The following is a 20,505-nucleotide window of genomic DNA, read 5'->3' as shown; positions in this document are numbered from 1 at the left end:
AGCCATTTGATACAGTCACAGTTCCACTTCCCTGTTCATGCTCCTTCACCTTTCAACCCATTACCACTTAAAAATCTATCTCCTCCTTAACATTACTTAATGTCCTAGCATCCACCACAGTCTGAGGGAGTGAATTGCACAGATTCTTCCCTGTGAGAGAAGTAATTTCTCCTCATCTCAAAGACTGAGGAAACTGAGGGGGCACATAACTAAGATGCTTAAAATTATAAGGGACATACTCAGGATACTGGAAGAAACTTTTCCCCTTGGTGGCTGAATCAGGGGCATAGATTTAAGATAAGGGGCAGAAGATTTAAAGGGAAATATGAGGAAAAACTTTAACCCAGAAATTCCTAGGTGGAAATCTGGAACTCACTGCCTGTAAAGGTGGCAGAGGCAGAGACCTTCATAACATTTAAGAAATATTTCAGTTTACATTTTGCAGTGCCAAGGCATACAAGGCTGTGAGCCAAGTGCTGGAAAATAGGATTAGAATAATTAGGTGGATATTTTTGACAGGCACAGACTTGATGGGCCATAGGGCCTTTTCTGTGCTATAGATCTCTACAATTCTATGGCAGGATCAGCTACTGACACTTTGAGAATGAACAGCCAGCTGTCACTTCTTGTCTAAGCTGACACAGAGACAATGGGCATCTCAGCTGTCCATTACCAGCACCTGTGGAGCTGGACTGCAGTAAAGAAGTTAAGCAAAAAAGTAATTCATTCTGATAATGGTGATTTTAATACATGCTTGGGTCAACTTAAGTCTTGAGCTGATGATATTTTATGGCTATTACCTACATTAGTGAATCTCTTTCTGTTTAGCCCATCTTATCTGCAGATCTTAGAATTGTTAATTTTGTATCAAAACAGTTATTTATTCAATTGCAGATTCACTACTGGCAGCTTCAGAACCAGAATGAAACACAAAAAGTGAAGATCCTGTTCCTCCCAGAGAACATTATCCACCTAAAAAACCTGACCAGTTATACAGTGTATGTGGTTCGTGTATCAGCATTCAATGCTGCTGGAGATGGACCTAGGAGTGAACCAGTTGAGGGAAGGACACATCAGGCTGGTAGGAGAAAAGTTTACTGTTTGCACATTAGTCAGAGCCTTTGTCAAAGTCATATTGTAATCTCTGTTATGAAAATATAATTATTACAGAAATCATTATGATATCCTAACAATCATGCAATGAATATATTTTGAAAATCTTGGAAATGGTCTTTATACCCCTGATATTTATGATGTATATTTCAATACAGGTCAATAACTGCCCTTATAGCTGTAGAGTTGTTTATCCAGAGGAATTTGTAAATTATGATTGGGAAACTACATAAACATGCACGTAAAATTTGGCTGGATCCCTCAGTTTGTACAAAAGAAGAAGCAAAAAGCAACTGTTTGCACTAGAACTAGTATTGACTAGATGCCCTGGTGCTTCTGATTGCAGATGTGCCAACAAAATGATCACTACAGATACTACTCGCCACATTAGGAGATAACAGGAAATTCTGGGACTTGATCCCCTCCACCCACCTAACCTTGCGGCACCAGCATCCCTCATGACAGGTCTGATACCTCCCAACTACCTTGACTTCTCTAAACATACAATCATTTCCCAGCCCACCTTGCTCTCTGGCAGTCTACCTGGTCAAATTGGCTGTCAGTGATTCTGAACCCTTAAACTTCCTGACTGCTGTGAAAAAGAAGGTGTCGTTTCCTTTTCCCTAATAGTTCTGCGCTGTGAGGGAACTGTTGGAATGGAAGGTTGGTTCTACATTTCCAAAGGAACCGTTATCGGAATCTCCTGTCAGAAATGTGGAACTTTCATGTCATGAAAAGAGAACAAAGCAGAAATCTGAGAGATTGCCACTCCTTGAAAACCCAGCCTGTCATTTCCCTAATAATGCTGTCATTGCAATTGGTTTAGTGTTAACAGCATCTTTGTAAGGTAAGTACACAATCAAACATAGCAGCAGTTTTTTGACCGGCTTATTATTTGTCAGCTGTTTTATTCCGCATTAATACTGCAATAATAAGTGCAAGGGGAAACTTAACTGAAATTAGAAGAGCAAAAAGTGAACAAGAAAGATTACTGACAGGTAAGATAAAGGAAAATTTATTTTATGAGTGCGTGGAAAAAGTTAAAGGTTGAAAGGGTTCAGCAGAGGTTATTAAAGTTTCCAGAACAAGTAATAGAACAGAAAGTATGGAAAGGCTTAGGAATCTAACTTAAGGCACAGTCAATGAGGGGACAGCTATGAGAAGAGAGGCAGGCACTGTGTGACTGAAAGTGTTATACTTCATGCACGCAGTATACGAAACAAGGTAAATGAGCTTGTAGTACATATTGAAGTTGGGAGGTACGATGTTGTGAGTATCACAGAGAAGTAACTGCAAGGGAAGCAGCTGCGAACTAAATATCCAAGGATACATCCTATCGAAAGGCAGGCAGGTGGGCAGAAGGATGTTGGGTTGCCTCGTTAGGATGAAATGAAAATAAATCAATAGCAAGAAGTGATACAGAGTCAGAAGGTGTGGAATCTGTGTGCGTTGAGATGTGGAAGCAGAAAGGAAAATCTCTTGATGGGTGTTGAATACAGGTCTCCAACAATCAGGATGTGGGGCAGAAAATAAATCAGGAGATAGAAAAGGTGTGTTAAAAAGGCACTATGACAGTAATCGGGGGGATTTCAATCTGCAGGTGAACTGGGAAAATCGAGTTGATAGCAGAACCCAAGAAAAAGAATTTGTGGAATGTGTCCAAGATGGTTTTTTTGGAGCAGCTTGTGATAGAAACCACAAGGGAAAAGGCAGTTCTGGATTTGGTGATGTGAAATGAGGCAGATTTCATTGGGGAGAATGCCTAGGAAGGTAGTGACCGTAATTTAATAGAATTCATCTTGCACTTTGAGGGAGTTGCTGGCCAGAGTTGATTGGAAGGGATGCCTAGCAGGGAAGAGTGTTGAGCAGCAATGGCAGAAGTTTCTGTGGGTCACAGAAGAAGGCACAGCAGAAATTCATCCCCAGGAAGAAGCAGCAGAATGAGGGGAGGAAAAGGCGACCATGGTTTACAAGGAAAGTCAGGATAGCATAAAAGCAAAAGAACAATCACACAATGTGGTGAAGATTAGTGGGAAGCCAGAGGATTGAGAAGCCTTTTTAAAAGCTAGCAGAGAACAACTAGAAAAACCAATGGGGGGGAGTTGAAATGTGAGGTTAAGCTAGCTAGTAATATAAAAGAAAGTTGTAAGAGGTTTTTTAAGGTATATAAAAGGTAAGACAGAAGTAAGAGTGGACACTGAACTGCTGGAAAATGAGGCTGGGGAAGTAATGGGGAGCAAAGAAATGGTGGAAAAACTGAATAGATACTTTGCATCAGTGTTCATGGTAGAATACACCAGGAGAATACCAGAACTTCAAGACAGACAGAAGGGGCAGAGTTCAGTGTAGTGGTCATCACTAAGGACAAAGTGAAAGATCTGAAGGTGAATAAATCACTTGGACAGGATGGACTACACCCAAGAGTTAGGAGATAGCTGAGGAGATTGTGCAGGCATTGGTGTTAATCTTTCAGGATTCACTGACATCAGGGAGGATCCCAGAGGACTAGAAAATAACTAATGTAACATCCCGATTCAGGAAGTGGGTGGGGGTGGGGATAAGTGCAGAAGACAGAAAATTATAGGGCAGTTAGCCTGATCTCAGTCATGGATAAAATTTAAGAGTCACTTATTAAGAATGAGATTGCGGAAAGCTTGCAAGTACATAGTAAAATAGGGCTAAGGCAAGGGAAGGTCATGCCTGACAAATCTGTTACAATATTTTTGAGGAGATAATGAGCGAGTTAGACAAAGGAGAACTGGTGGATGTGATCTATTTGGGTTTCCAGAAGGCCTTTGACAAAGTTCCATACAGGAAGCAGCTGTAAAAGTAACAGCTGATATTGTTAGGGGCAAGATACTGGCATGGATAGATGATTGCTGACAAGCAGAAGGCAGAAAGTGGAGATAAAGGGGTCTTTTTCAGGATGGGAGATGGTGACTAGTGGAGTTTCACAGGGGTCAGTGTTGGGACCACAGCTGTTTGCTAAATATTAATGATCTGGATGAAGGAATTGAGGATATTATTGCTAAGTTTGCAGATATACAAAGATGAATGAACAGGTGGTGTTGAGGAAGTAGGGAGACTGCAGAAGGACTTGGACAGGCTAGGGGAGTGGGAAAAGATGTGCCAGATGGAATACAATGTGGGAAAGTGTGAGGTTTTGCACTTTGTTAGGAAGAATAGAGGCATAGACTATTTTCTAAAGGGGGCAAAGCTTCAGAAATATGACTCACAAAGGGACTTGGGAGTCCTATTTCAGGATTCTCTTAAAGTTAGCATGCAGGTTTCTGATGAAGGGTCTAGGCCCGAAATGTCAGCTTTTGTACTCCTAAGATGCTGCTTAGCCTGCTGTGTTCATCCAGCCCCACACTTTGTGTCGTAGGTTCAGTCAGCAGTTAGGAAGGCAAATGCAATGTTGGCATTCATTTTGAGAAGGCTAGAATAGGTGCAAGAGGTCTGAAAACGCGTAAGGGTAGCTATGTCCCCAGGACCTGATCAGATGTTTCCCAGAACTTTATGGGAAGCTAGGGAAGAGATTGTTGGACAACTAACTGAGATGTTTGTCTCATTGATAGCCATGAGTTAGGCGCCAGAAGATAGGAAGTTGTCTAATGTGGTGCCATTATTTAAGAAAGGCTGTAAGGAAAAGCTAGGGACCTATAGACTGGTGAATGGCAGTAATGGGTACATTGTTCAAAGAGATTCCGAGGGACAGGATTTTCACACATTTTTGGAAAGGCAAAGCCTGATTAGGGATAGTCAGCATGGCTTTGAGTGTGGGAAATCATGTCTCACTAACTTGATTGAGTTTTTTGAAGAGCCAGCAAAGAAAATTTATTAAGGCAGAGCAGTAGACGTTGTCTGTGTGAACTATATTCATGCATTCGACAAGGTTCCACATGTCTGACTGGTTAGTAAGGTCAAGTCACATGCGATCCAGTGGGAGCTAGCCAATTAGATATAATAGTGGCAGGATGGTGGGAGACGGGTGGTGGAGGAAGAATGTTTTTCGGACTGGAGGCCTGTGACCAGTGGTGTGCCACTGGGATCAGTGCTGAGTCCACTGCTTTTTGTCATTTGTCTAAATGATTTGAATGTGAATAAAGGAGGTACAGTTATTAATTTTGCAGACGACATGAAAATAGGTGATGTACAGGGCGGTGAAGAAGATTATCTCAGTGTGCAGTGAGATCTTGATATAAAGTTTTAGAGATTATTACCTTGATCAGATAGGCCAATGGGCTGAGGACTGGAAAATGGAATTCTGTTCAGATAAGTATGAGGTGTTGCATTTTGGTAAGGCAAACCGGGGCAGGTCTTATACAGTAAATGTTCTGGTTCTGGAGAGGGTTGCTGAACAAAAAGACTTAGGGTGCAGGTGCATAGTTCCTTGAAAGTGGAGTTTCAGGTAGACAGGGTGGTGAAGGAGACATTGGCACACTTGCCTTCATTGGTCGTAACGTTGAGTATAGGAGTTGGGATGTCATATGGTGGCTGTACAGGACCTTAGTCAGACCACTTTTGGAATATTGCGTACAAGTTTGGTTGCTCTTGTGCACAAAGGACATTGTTAAACTTGAGAGGGTACAGAAAAGACTTGCAAGAATGTTCCCAGGACTGGAGGGTTTGAGTCATAGGGCGAGGCTGAATAGGCTGATGCTTTTTTACCTGGAATGTTGGAGGCTGAGGGGTGACCTTTTAGAGATTTATAAAGTCATGAGGGCCATGAATAGGGTGAACAGCTAAGGTCTTTTTCCTAGATTGGAGGAGTCCAAACTAGAGGACTTAGGTTTAAGGTGAGATGGGGGGAGATTTAAAAAGGACCAGAAGGAGAGCTTTTTCACTTAGAGAGTGGAGCATGTATGGAATGAGCTGCCAGAGGATTGGTGGAAGTGGGTACAGTTACGATATTTAAAAGGCATCTGGATGGGTATATCAGTATGAAGGATTTAGAGGATGTGGACCAAATGCTGACACATGTCTGGCCAGTGCAGGTGAGTTTGTCTGTTTCTGTATTGTATAACTCTATGACAAGAGCAGAGATGCACTGTTGAGGCTTTATAAGGCTGTGGTCAGAATCCATTGGAATATTGCGAACTGTATCTAATGAAGAACGTGCTGGTGTTAGAAAGAGTACAGAGGAAATTTACAAGAATGATCTCAGGATGAAAGTCTTGTCATTTGAGGAGCTGTTGAGGACTCTGGGTTTATACTTGATGAAATTTGGAAGAATGAACAGACGTCTGATTGAAGCTTGGAGAATACGGAAAAGCCTGAATAAATTGGACATGGAGAAGATGTTTCTACTAGTAGGACAGACTCAATCCCAAGGGCACAGCTTCAGGCTGAAAGGATGACCATTTAGGACTGAGACAAAAAAGAATTTCTTCAGCCAGAGGGTAGTGAATCTATGGAACTCATTGCCACAAAAGGTTGCAGAGGCCAAGTCACTGAGCGTCGTTAAGACAGAGATAGATAGGTTCTTGATTGGTAAGGAGATCAAGTTGCAGGGAAAAGGCAGGATAATGTGATTGAGAAATGTATTAGCCATGATTGATAGTGGAGCAGGCTCAATGGCTCAATTCTGTTCCTAGATCCACGGTCTTATTGAGGACAAAAGGATAAACAGGGAAAAAGTAGCACCCACTATGGACCACAGTAGTAATTTGTACATGGAGCCAGAGGACTTTGGCAGCATTTGAAATGAATGCTATATGTCGGCATTCAGTAGTGAAAGGAGCGATGTGGATATAGAAATCAGGGAGATGGACTGTTTTCATTTTAAAAATTAGCAGAGAGGAGGTTCTGAGTGGACATCCGTGGATAGATGAAGTGTATCCCAGGCTACTGGGTGCAGCAAGGTAGGCAATAACTGCAGCCATTTTCACTTCCTCTTTCTAGCCATGGGAGAGGTGTCAGAGGACTGGAGGACAGTCACTGCAGTATTGTTTTTCAAGAAGTGATTAACAAGGAAACTACAGGCCAGAAAGTCTAACGTCACTGGTGGAGAAACTATTGGAAGCAATTATGAGGGGTTGAATTAACCTCCACTGTAGAGGTAGGGATTAATCAAAAACGGTCAGCATGAATTTCTTCAGAGGAGGTCATGTCTGACTAACTTTATTGAATTTTTTGAAGCAGTGACCTGGTGTGTAGCTGAAAGCAATGCATTTGATGCAGTCTTGGGCTTAAGCAAGGCTTTTGGTAAGGTCCCACATGTGAGACTGCCAGCGATGGTAAAAGCCCATGGGATTCAAGGAAATTTGACTATTTGGATCCAGAATTGGCTGAGGGTCAGGTAGCAGATGGTGATGGTTGAGGGGTATTTTTGTGACTGTAAGCGTGTCCTGTTGGGTCCTGCCAGGATATAGGAAGGTTGATCAGTAAGTTTGCGGATAATGTGAAAATTGGTAGGGTGTTACACAGTGAGGAGAATATCCTTTGATACAGAATGATATCGATGGATTGGTCAGATGGGCTGAACAGTCACAAGTGAAATTCAATCCAGATTTGAGGTAATGTGAGGTGTGAGCTAATGCACTTGGGTGGCAGAAATAAGACAAGGAAATACATGGTGAATGGTCAGATCCTGAGAAGCACTGAGGATCAGAGGGACCTCGGTGTGCATTTCTCCTGGTCCCTCAAGGTAGTGAGACAGATAGATAAGGTGGTTAAGAAGCCATATGGATTACTTGTTTATATTAGCCAAGGCACAGAGTTTAAAAACAGGAATATTATGCTGGAACTGTATGAAAAGTTGGTTAGGCCACAGCTTGTTTATAGTGTGCATGAGAGATGTATTTGTATTATAGGAGGGATGCAGAGGAAATTAATTATAAAGCTGTCTGAACTGGAGAGTTTTAGTTACAAAGACCAATCGGACAGACTGGGATTGTTTTCCTTGGAGTAGAGGAGTCTGAGCAAGGGAATGATTGAGATGTGTAAAATTATGACGGCCATATACAGAGCAGACAGGAAGGATATTTTCCGTTTAGTCGAGGGATCAATGTCCAGGGAGTATAAATTTAAGGTAAGGGGCAAGAGGTTTACACAAAGGATTTAAGGATATTTTCCCCCACTTAGATAGTAGTGGGAATCTGGAACTCATTACCTGTAAGGGTGGTAGAGAGACAGAAACCCTCATAACATTTTAGAAGTATTTCAATGTACAGTTGCTATGCCAAGGCATACAAATGCTGGAAAATGGGTTTAAAATAGTTTGTTGGTTGTTCTTGATCATTGCAGAAAAAGGGTCTTTTTCTGTAATGTCAGCCTTTATGACTCTGTGACTGTATACCATGCAAAGTGTTGCTTTCGGACAAGAAGGAAATATTATAGTGGATCTACCCTACGGAACCTCTTTTAGAAATATCATACATTTCTTCAGTACCACACAGAAGCATTTTTATTGAAGCATTAGTGAATCTATTTTTTTCAAGCTGTCTCCTGCCAAAACAGAAAAAAAACACTTGAAATTAATGGGCATAATACATGAACAGAGATCACAATGGAATTAATATAAAGCCTCAGATCTGTACATTGATTATTTTATATTATGCTGTTTATGATGCTTATATTTGAATAGCATCAAGTTAACCTGACTCTCAGATAATCCATAATTACCGCCATCTTCATTTTTTCTTTTACCAGGTCGAAAACCGTGTCGTACAGTTTTTGAAAGTGTTATAGTACAACAAAATCACTTCAAAGTTTGTTAGATTCACTGCTGAGCTCAGCCCTCAATTTTTGCATTGCAGTTAATCCAGAATCTCAAATTTGTTATGTTGTTTCTGGGTCATTATGTCAAAGAGTCACTGCTAAATTGGTTCACAGTGATGATACTACAGAACTGCATGAGAGCTTTCTTCTATCATAACAATGATAAACTTATTCTTAAACAATACACTATTACTTAATAGCCAAACTTACAACCCTGCTGTCACCTAAGGGAGATATGCATCTGACAGTTAGAAAGATGAATCATTGTTGGTTCCACTCCTACAGTTAGAGTTGACAAATAATTTTGCTGCTGTCTGCAGAGAACAACACACTTTGACATTTTTCCATGATGCTTAAACTATAGTTGCTGAGTCAAATCTGTAGAAATCACTTAGTTCTTGCAACATGTGCAGCTTTTCTCACATGAAGGTTGCATCCAAAGCCTTTGACTCCCCAATACATAACACCATGAGCCAACATCTTTCTTGTTCTATTTACTTCCCATTCTCCTAAGCCTCTTTTGTGCCGTGCACCATTTTACACTTTACTGGAGTTAAGTATTGTCCTTCCTTCCCTAACTGCCCTGAACACTGGCATGTTTTGACTTAGAGTGATGTAACTTGTTAAAAGACTAATCAATTTCAAATTTTTACTCTTGAGTCTTTTTCTACCTTGTAACTTCCAAAAAGGATGTTCTTCTTCCAAACTTACCTTACGTGGAGGTGCTGGAGTTGGCATGGGGTTTACAGGGTCAGAAGTCACACAACACCCAGTTATAGTCCAATATGTTTATTAGAAATCACAAGCTTTTGGAGTGTAGCTCCTTCAGCAGGTGAATGCTGTGTGACTTCTGAAACTTTCCTTAGTCCAAGGATATGCTTAACTTTGTTTCAGCTTAGCACATCCCCTTGAAAGATAATTAAGATCAGCGAACACATTACATGCAAAATTACAGACATAAATTTATATCCATATCCCAGAGTTCTGTAATGTAACTTTCGGAAATCTCATTGGGTGTACCCAGCTAATTCCGTTGCAGAATTATTTGTTCAGCTCCTCAAGTGACTGCTTACTGCTTACAGATTACAAACTCATTCAACAGTTCCAGCTACGTTACCTGACTTTAACTGTCTAACTGTCAAAAGTGCCAGTCAGTCATTCATAGAACTGAATTTTTCCATTTTTAGGTAGTTTTTTTGTTTGAGATTCATGGCGCCTGGCCCTCCATTGGCCACAGCAATATTTTTCACAAAATCTTTTGTTCTTCCTTTCAATAATTAAGCAACTTACCTGTACGGTGCCCATCTTATGAAGTGCACAGCTGGAGAGGTGGACATGTTCATGCTGCTAGTGTCATACTTAAACACCAGCTCCACAGCATTTCAGATGCTGCAAGCAGGAACAGGCCTTGACACTGTGGTCCTGCACTACAATTCCCAAGGAAATTGCCAACAAAGAGCAGTTAGTTCCTGGGTTTGCCGACAAGGACTTGGAACTGTTAGTGAATGGCATGATAAAGAAAAAGGCAGTGCTACATTCTCCTAACTGGCAAAGAAGGCCATGCCCGCTGACTAAGGCAGTCTGGACCAATGTAGCAGCCTGGGTCAATGGATTGTAGCAGGTAAAATGCAATGCATAGAGGCACAGGAAAAAAGTTCATGATCTTCTGCTACCTCTCATTCCTTAAACTGTGACACTAATAGCTGTAACCAAGGCATTGTACTTTAATGTAGACAACATGAATTGTGTTAGAGCACGGTCTGCACAGATCTTCCACACTAACACCTGGCTTGTGAGTGATAGTACAGCATCAGTGATGATTCCACACATTGCTGGAGGCAAAGGCCTTTGTATCTATCAGTTTTCCAGGTATCACACTGCCATTCATGGAAGGGACATGTTCATATGTCTACTCTGCCTCAGCACTTTGGCTTGGCTGGAGAAAATGCCTTGTCTCTCAGGTTGAATGCTGTCTTTGAGGATGCTCACGCAGTACAGGATAGTTTAGCATTCTACATCAATGCTGAAGCATTGAAAGACAACCAATGATGAAAGGATCAAAAAGAGGTTCATCAGTTTTCTCCTCAATCTGCTGCCTATCCTGACGGACTTCACTCCACAACACCTAGTTATCATATGTTGACCAAACCCTTAAGAGCTGCACATGGTCAGTAGCTTTTAACGTAGTGCACCGTCTTTGTGCTTTTTCCCTGTCAGTATGGCCTGTGACGTGAAGATACTTGAAAGTGGGATCAGACAAATGTGCCTAGCGTACAAACAGCTGATAATGAAACATTAATTCAGCAACAGAAAATATCAAGGACTGAAAAATAACCATGTCTATGCATACTGTGCATTAAACAGTGGCTGCTTTCTATGTAACCATCAAAAAGTTACCTGATTAAGGGAATTTCAAACCAGGTTCATTTATGCTAGAAGCAAGTTTCAGTTAGATCCTCTCTGGATTCTCTTGATGGATGGCTCTATTATGGCCTGTTTAATGTCTGTCCTAGTCAATGTCCTGATCTTCCTCATTCTCACAAGATTCCTCTCATTGCCTCATTTCCTCTGCATTTAGAACATATCTCCTCTCTTTTGGCTCCATAATATTAAGAGCACATGTTACAATAATGCAGCATCCTTCTCTGGGCTTATCTTGCAGGGACCAATTGGAGCAGTACAGACATTGAAATGTCATCTTAAACAGGCCTTTTGTTACTTCCACTATGGTTCTGGTTGAAGCAGAGGCAGCATTGTATCTTCATTCTGCAATACTCAGAGGGTTTCATAAATGTGTCATGAGCCATATTTGGAGCAGAGCCCGTTTCATCATTATAATGCCTGAGGATCTTGGAAGGACACAGGAAATTGAATTCATCGTGGCAGCTCCCAGGATGTCTAGTGGAGACCTCAAAATCCAGTCAGATATAACTGGAGCATTGATGGAGTAGAAGCCAGTTCCATTGATGACCTCTGTGAGTTAATTATTGGATGATCTCAAAGCAAAACATCCTGCACCTATGGGAAACCACTACCTGCCTGCTTGATGCTTCTTGTCATGGGAAGATTATGAACAGTTGAAGATGTGATCTGTTGCAACTAGCGTCAATGACATCCCAGATACATTTCTGGGTCAAGGATTAGGACAGATCCACACACATCCCAAGTTGATCCTCGGAATCTGCCATTGGCATAAAAATTCAGAGCAGCCATTACCTGGATGTCCACCCAGTCCTTCTGAGCACAGTTCCCACTCCAGCAGATGACACGGTTCATTTGATGGTATCCAAGACATCCTTAATCTGATTCTGCACTATGTTTCCAAGAGCTGTAGAAACTGACAGCAAGGCCAGTAAATAAGGATATTGCACATTCTTCTCTGCCGCTTTTAGGGATTTACACCTGCTGCTTCTCGTTCTGGGACTTTTGTAGCAGCTACACGTATTTGCTGTTCATGCAAACAATGTTGAAATTACTCTCTCCTTTGACATTGCCTTCCATTTGAAGCAGTGCCATAGGGACTGCAACCAGTGTGAGACATGTGAGCAGTTAATCTGTGGGACATGTCAGAAAGAAGACATCATTTCATGAACAGCATTCCTGAGCTCGCACATCACTCACCATGAAGTGTGATGTTATACCCTGACACAGTGTTCCATGGAGGCTTCATAGGGAGGTGGATGTGTCAGGCCTCAAAAAGAAGTTCTGAGTTATGTAACCTTATCCAAATGTATGTTGTACAGCCACAATGTTCGTGCCACATTGCCCAAGTGAAATTCTGGAAGTGAGTGACCATTATGGTGTTGTCCTCCCAAAAATGGGCACTTTTTAATATCACAAACTGTGACCTTGCATGCTTGCAGTTCAATGTGCAAATGTGGCAGCTCTGAAGTGTTGTCTTACGAACTTGCGAACAAAAAACAAGTGTCAGCCACTCATCCCTTTCAATCTACCATTCAATAAGACCACGGCTGAATTGATTCTGACTTCAAGTCTATGTTCTTGCATACCTCTGATTATCTTTCATCCTCATGGTAATCAAGAATCTACCTACATCTGCCTTAAAAATACTTAAAGATTCTGTATCCATTGTCTTTTGAGGAAGGGAATTCCAAAAGACACTCAGCCCTCGAGAGAAAAATGTTTTTTTCATCCCTGTTTAAATGGGTGACTTTTTTAAAATTATGACTCCTAGTTCTAGGTGCAGTCATAAGAGGAAACATCCTCTTCGCCTTCACCTGGTCAAATCCATTCCGGATTATGTATGTTTCAACTTAGCCACATTGGACTTTTCTAAACTCAGAGGATATAGGCCGAGCCTGTCTAGTCTTTCCTCATAACACAATTCACTAATACAAGCAAATCTTGTCTGAACTGCTTCCAAAGCATTAACATACTTCTCTACGTATAATGACCACTATTGCGCACCGTCCTCCAAATGCTGTCTCACTAATGCCCTGTATAATTGGTGTAACCTCCAATCTTGCTTTGAATTTCTCTTGCAATAAAACATAGTATTCTGTTAGCGTTTCTGATTATTTGCTGTATTTGTATATTAACCTTTCGTAATTCATGCACTGAATACTCACATCTCTCTGCATCTCGGAGTTCTGCAACTTCTCACCATTTAGATAATCTTTCTGCTTTTATTCTTACTACCAAAATGGACAATTTCATATTTTCCCATCTTGAACTCCATTTGTCAAATCTCTGCCCACTGATTTAATTGATCTATATATCCCTGTGTATGCTCCTTATTACTTCTTCACAACTTGCTTTCCTACCTTTCTTCTGTCATTCACCAATTTAACTGCAATACCTTCAGTCCCTCTTTGTAAGTTCCTTATGTCTTGTTCAAACTTGTTATTCTACTTATCTTCTGTCATTCACCAATTTAACTACAATACCTTCGGTCTTTTTGTTTAAATTGAGTTGAGGCCCCATCATCGACCTCTAAGGCACACTGCTCATGACATCCTGCCAACCAACCATAAATAGACTGATTTATTCTTAGTCTCTGTTTCCTTTTGGTCAGCCAGTCTTCGATCCATGCCAAAATGTTACCCCCTACAGCATAAACTTTTATTTTCCGCAATAGTCAGTTAATAATTAGTCTGGCATCAGCAGAAGTCTTTCAGTTTTAGCTATAAAATGTGTTTCAGAAATAAGCCCAAGTGATACTTTTAAGATAGTGTCTGATTACACTTGGCTGACCTGACAGAGGAAATTAGTACAAACAATGTGACGGTCATGATTGTCGAGGTCAAATTTGTGATGTCTTTTCTTGGAAAACAAATGACCTGCTGATGAAATTCAGTTTGATGCTAGATGGGTGGCATGGAATTTGTGAATCAATGGATGCTAGTATCATATACTTGGCTGTTGGAAGGATTCAATCAATTATACTCTGAAAACAAAAGGAAAGACAGTATCTTATTCTGCCCATTCTGCATGCAGTAGCACCCATTTAAGCTACGACCATTTAAGTAAGAGACAGGAGGTCTGCCAACATATGGGTATGTGGCACATGTGACCCAGATTCGTCAAGACAGCAGCACTGAAACAATCCTGAAACCTCAATTTGTCAAATTGCTCATTTAATTTTGTGAGCTGTTGCTACCTTGTTGCAGATTAACTTCTAACAGCAGCTTGATAAATTTGGGTATATCAAAACTCACCATAGTTTATACAGTGTGTCTGAAACAATGGTAGTAACAAGCATAAAAGCCAACTAATTTTATTTCCAACAACACAGCTAAAGATGGATTTATAATTGTCTATAAGTTTGCAATACCAAAGTTCAAGAATTTGGATTTGTTATTGATAACAGTACATGGATAATATTTTTTTGGAGTACTGTTTACAGTTCTGGTGGCCCTGCTATAGGAAGGATATTATTAAATTAGAGAGGATTCAGAAAGGATTTACCAGCATGTTGCCAGGAATTGAGGGTGTGAGTATAAGAAGGCTGCATCTTTTTTCACTGAAGCGTAGGGGCTTGGGGGTGACCTTACAATGGTTTATGAAATCATCAGGGGCACAGACAAGGTGAATAGCAAATGTCTTTTCCCTAGGGTGAGGGAGTTCAAAACTAGGGAGTATATTTTTAAAGTGAGAGGAGAAAGGTTTAAAAGGAATCCTGAGGGGCAATTTTTTCATACACAGAGTGGTTCATATGTCGAATGAACTGTCAGAGGAAGTGTTAGATACGGTACAGTTTCAACATTTAAAAGATATTTCGATAGATACATGAAGAGGAAAGGTTTAGAGGGTTCAAGCCAAATGCAGACAAGTGGGACTAGTTTTGTTTGGGAAACTTGGTCAGTGTGCCTGAGTTGAACCAAAGGGTCTGTTTCCATGCTGTATGAACCTATGACACATAATTTGAGAGAGCTCTGCAATTAAATTGCAAAGTTGTGGGCTAATTTGTAATCTGACATTGCTATTTACTGTCCCTGTTCCATAGTTAGAGCTACTATAATCAAACAATATGCTGTATTTGCCAAGAATGTTCAGGAAACACAGTATACAATAGCTCCTAAGATACACAAAAATGTGGCCTTCCTGTAGCATTAGAATCATGCAAACATATAGGAACTACTCTTCTGGTGCAGTGCTAGTGTCCCTGCCCCTGAGCTAGGTAAGCCTGAGTTCAAGACACAGCTGCTCCAGATGTGTGTAATAACACCTCTGGACAAGTCAATTAAAAGTACCTATAGGAACTGCTTTATGACTAAAGACCATTACAGGAATCAGTTCTGGGCTCAGTTTTGTTGGTGATTTGTATCAGTGATTTGGATGAGAACATAGGAGGCTTGTTAGTAAGTTTGCAGATGACATCAAAATTGGTGGTACAGTGGACAGTGAAGAAAGTTATTTAAAATTACGAAGAGATTTTGATCAATTTGGTCAATGGACAGAGGAGCATCAAGTGGAGTATAATTTGGATAAACATGAGGTATTGCATTTTCGTAAAACAAACAAGGGCTGGACTTATACAATTAATGGTAGGGCTGTGGCTAGTGTTGTAGAACAGAGATTTAGAGGTTCAGGTATGTAATTCTTTGGAATTTGTGCCACAGGTAGGTAGGGTGGTTAAGAAGGTTTTTAGCATGATTGCCTTCATTGCTCAGACCTTTGAATATAGGAGTTGGGACGTCATGTTGAGGTTGTAAAGGACGCTGGTGAGGCATCTTCTGGAGTACTGTGTGCAGTTCTGATCGCCCTCTTATAGGAAAGATATTATTAAACAGGACAGGATTCTGAAAAAGTTTACCAACATACGGCTGGTCTGGAAGGTTTGAGTTGTAATGAGAGGCTAGATAGGCTGAGCCTTTTTTCACTGGAGCATAGGAGGTTGAGGGGTGACCTTATAGAGGCTTATGAAATCACCAGGGGCATAGATAAGATGAAAAGCAAAGGTATTTTCCTTAATGTGTGGGGGAATATCAAAATTAGGGGACATATTTTTAAGGTGAGACGAGAAAGATTTAAAAGGAACCTGAGTGCACGTTTTCACACACTGTGGTTCTCATGTGGAATAAACTTCCAAAAGAAGTGGTAGATGCAGATATAACTGCAATATTTAAAAGACGTTTGAATAGGTACATGAATAGGAAAGGTTTATAGGTATGTACAGCAGATGCAGGCAAGAGAGACTGGTTTAGTTTGGGAAACTTGGTCGGCATGCCCAAGTTGAACTAAAGGGTCTGGTTCCATGCTGTATGACTCTATAACTCTATAATTTGAGAGAGCTCTGCAATTAAATTCAAGGATACAGGCTAATTTATGATTTGGCATTGCTATTTACTGTCCCTGTTGCACAGTTAGAGATATAATAAACATTATGTTATTCCCATGCACATGGATAAGGTCTGCTGTGTTTGCAAAGATTTTTCAGTAGACATTATATCCAATAGCTGTTAAGATACATAAAAATGTGGCCTCCCTGCATCATTAGAATTATGCAAGCATATAAGGAACTGCAGTTGTGGTGCGGCGCTAGAATCTCTACTTCTGAGGGAGGTAAGCCTGAGTTCAAGTCCCACATGCTCCAGATTTGTGTCATAATACCTCTGAACGGGGTGTTAAAAATACCTATAGTAACTGCTTGATGACCAAAGACCATTACAGGAATTGGTGTTTGTCATTTGTGTGAATGATTTGGGTGAGAATATGATTAGTAAATTTGCAGATGACATCAAAATTGGTGGTACAGCGGACGGTGAAGAAAGTTATTTAAAATTACGAAGAGATTTTGGTCAATGGACAGAGGAGCATCAAGTGGAGTATAATTTGGATAAACCTAAGGTATTATAATTAATGGTAGGGCCTTGGTTAGTGTTGGATAGAAAGATCAAGGAGTTCACTACATAATTTGTTGAAATTTGCATCAGTGTTAGACAGGGTAGTTAAGAAAGCTTTTAGCTCAGTTGCTTTCATTGCTTAGACCTTTGAGTGTCAGAGTTGGGACGTCGTGTTGAGGTTGTACAGGACGTTGGTGAGGCATCTTCTGGAGTACTGTGTGCAGTTCTGATCGCCCTGTTATAGGAAGGATATTTCTAAACTAGAGAACGTTCTGAAGAGATTTACCAGGATGATGCTGAGACTGGAATGTTTGAGTTATAAGGAGAGGCTGGGTAGGCTGAGCCTTTTTTCACTGGAGCGTTGGAGGTTGAGGGGTGACATTATTGAGGTTTCTAAAATCATGAGAAGCACAGATAAGGTGAATAGCAAAGGTATTTTCCCTAATGTGTCAGAGTTCAAAATGGTCAGCATGGACTAGTTGGATTGAACTATCTGTTTCCATGCTGTGTGACTGTATGACCCCATTTGATTGTTGCATAAATAGGGTAATAATGGTGTTGCTGTTTAGTCATAGCAATTATGATAGCTGCAGGTCTGGCCTTCTGTGTTGAAAAATCAACTCTTCCTCAACATAAATGTCTGGAAGGGAGGAGAAAACAGGAAAACAATGGAAATTAATTATTTTTGGTTCTCTGGCAAATTTAAGATAGACAAATCAGATCAGTTACTTTTTTCTCACAGGAAATGGAATTATTATTTGCATTCACAAATATTTTATTCATTGTTGCATCTCTTTTCAGTTTCTCTCACCAAAATATATGAACCATTATGTATTGTGAGAATTCAGATTTCAAGTCTACGTTATCCTGTTTGTCTGACAGTTAATTGTCCAATATTGAATCAGTACCATCAATTTTAGCACAGCGACATACTTAGTGATATGAAAATGGTCATTAATAGATGAATTACTATAATGAAGGCTGAATCCTTTTATGTAACAGTCAAAATGAAATTATAAAGAAAGCTCAGAAGAAATAAGCTTTCTGTTATAGACTTTAATGTGCAACTGAGAATTGAAGATGAAATCCTCTTTAGAATTCACATGCTGTTTACAAGGATTTTAATGTGCGCTCCTTACTTTTGTAGATTTTCTTGCTGAAAATTATTCAACAAAATTAAATCTCTTTGTTAAGATAAGCATCATTTAGTCTATGGTGTTCTCTTTTTAACAGTCACATGGCCAAGATATTCCAAGGAGTGGTAATCACAGTCAGATTGCCCCTCTGCTACACTTTTTATCCTTAAGGTGTCAGCCCTGCATTTCTAGGCAGCATATCCAACCAAGGATTCCTTCAAAAATGCAGATCACACCTGAAACCAAACAGTTCCCAGGACTGTCAGAGGAAATGAAACCACACCCCATTTGCAGCAGTCATTGTGCCACGTAGCACAGTGGCTCAGTGGTTAGCTATGGACCAGGGTTAAATTCCAGCCTTGGGTATCTATCTGTGTGGAGTTTGCACGTTCTCCCTGTGTCTTCATGGGTTTCCTCCAGATGCTCTGGTTTCCTCCCACATTACAAAGATGTGCTGGTTAGGTGGACTGGCTATGCTAAACTGTCCTGTAATTTCCAGGGTTGTGCAGGTTAGTTGGGTTACTGATAATTAATAAATGTGGAGGTATGGGATTTGGATAGGGGAGTAGGGTGCTCTTGGAGGTGTGATGTAGACTCAAAAGGCCGAATGGATTCTGTGATTCTATGTCCTATGTTTTAAATGTCTCACAGCAGAGCCTGGCACTACTTCAGTTACTGTGAAATGATAAGCATGTAAAGTGTAAGTTTGGGGTGGCACCAATGTTTAAGGCACCAAGTAAGAACATGGGCAGGGTGCCAGTTGTGATAAAATATCTAGGGAGTTTGGGGTTGGGGAGGGAAAGGTCCAGTAGTGTGTGAATAGGCTGCCTTCGGTTCCATGGCAGTGCAGGTGTTGGGTCCAATGGGGGAGCTTGGGGAATTGGGTTTAGGAGGGAGGAGAAGGATTTTGAGTGTGGTCGTAGGTTGTTGGTATTAATCTGGTGCCAGGGAAGACTAGATGAAAGTGACTGGGGTTCTGGTAAGAGGGTGTTATATCTGGCAAGGAGGAAGGAATATCTGGGCTGACAAGGGAATTATTGGATCCTAGGGGAGAAAGAATTGTGTTGAATTGAGTGGGTGCTGGTTGTCAGGGATCCACGGTAGAAAAGATATTGATGGCAGTGATGAGTATTGGGGCTAGCTTAATAATCAACCCACAGTTAGTCGAGGTTTTTAATGCTCTAAATTATCCCTGTTAACTATTAGCTTAACTGAAATGGAACTCTTCAAATTCTCCTGGAAACACAGAAGATAAGAGTAGGAGTCGGCCATTTGATTCCTTGAGCCTGCTCTGCCATTCAGTATGATCATGTCTGATCATTGAGCTCAATATCCTAACCCTGTCCTCCCCACTTATCTGTTGATCCCTTTAGCCAAAACAGATATATCTACCTCCTCTTTGAAAATACATATTGTTTCAACCTCAACAGGGTTCTGTTGTCATGAATTCCACAGGTTCATCACTCTCTGGGTGAAGAAATTTGTCTTAATCTCAGTCCTAAAAAGTTTACTGCATATTCTTAAGCTATAACCCCTGGTTCTGGACTCCCCCACCATTGGGAATATTCTTCCTTCATCTTGCCTGTCTGGTTCTGTTAGGATGATGTAGGTTTCTATGGGATCCCTATTAATTTTTCAAATCTCCAGTGAATACAATCCTAACCAACTTAATCTCTCCTTAAATATCAATCCCACCATCCTACCATCCCAGATTCAAATTGGTAAATTTTCACTGAACACCCTCTATATCAAGAACATCTTTCCTCAGATAAATTGAGCAAAATGGCACACAGTGTTCCAGGTGAGGCCTCACAAATGCCCTGTATAATTGCATCAGGATATCCTTGTTTCTCTATTCTAATTCTTTCTATAAAGTCTAACATACAGGTTACCTTCTTTACTGCTTGTTGCACCTGCACACTAACTTGCAATGACTGTTGCATTAGAATACCCAGGTCTCCTCTCTCAATTTAAAACCAATTCAAATAATAATCTGCCGAACCTATTTTTTCTACCGAAGTGTATAACTATACTGCACCTGCCATGCATTTGCCCACTCACATATCACAACATATCTGCATCCCTATCACAGCTCACCTTTCCACCCAACTTTGTGCCACCAGCAAATTTTAAGATGTAATATTCAGTTCCCTCATCTGAATCATTAACATGTATTTGTGAATAAATATGGTCCGAGTACTGATCCCTGTAGCACTGCCTGCCATTCA

At 40.6% G+C, this 20,505-nt stretch overlaps 1 protein-coding gene across 1 annotated transcript in view; it reads left to right on the top strand.

The window, feature by feature from the left end:
• The window catches only part of sdk1a (sidekick cell adhesion molecule 1a), a 752,575-nt gene that overhangs the window by 685,149 nt on the left and 46,921 nt on the right, over positions 1–20,505 (top strand). Inside the window, exon 37 of the mRNA XM_059653924.1 lies at positions 895–1,081. Within this exon, the coding sequence (XP_059509907.1) occupies positions 895–1,081 (187 nt within the window). The remainder of the gene's footprint in view (positions 1–894; positions 1,082–20,505) is intronic.

The sequence above is a fragment of the Stegostoma tigrinum genome, chromosome 23 (genome assembly GCF_030684315.1).
Source record: "Stegostoma tigrinum isolate sSteTig4 chromosome 23, sSteTig4.hap1, whole genome shotgun sequence".
NCBI lineage: Eukaryota > Metazoa > Chordata > Chondrichthyes > Orectolobiformes > Stegostomatidae > Stegostoma > Stegostoma tigrinum.
Note: the sequence above shows the minus strand (reverse complement) of the source record. Positions and strands in the feature narration are given on the sequence as shown.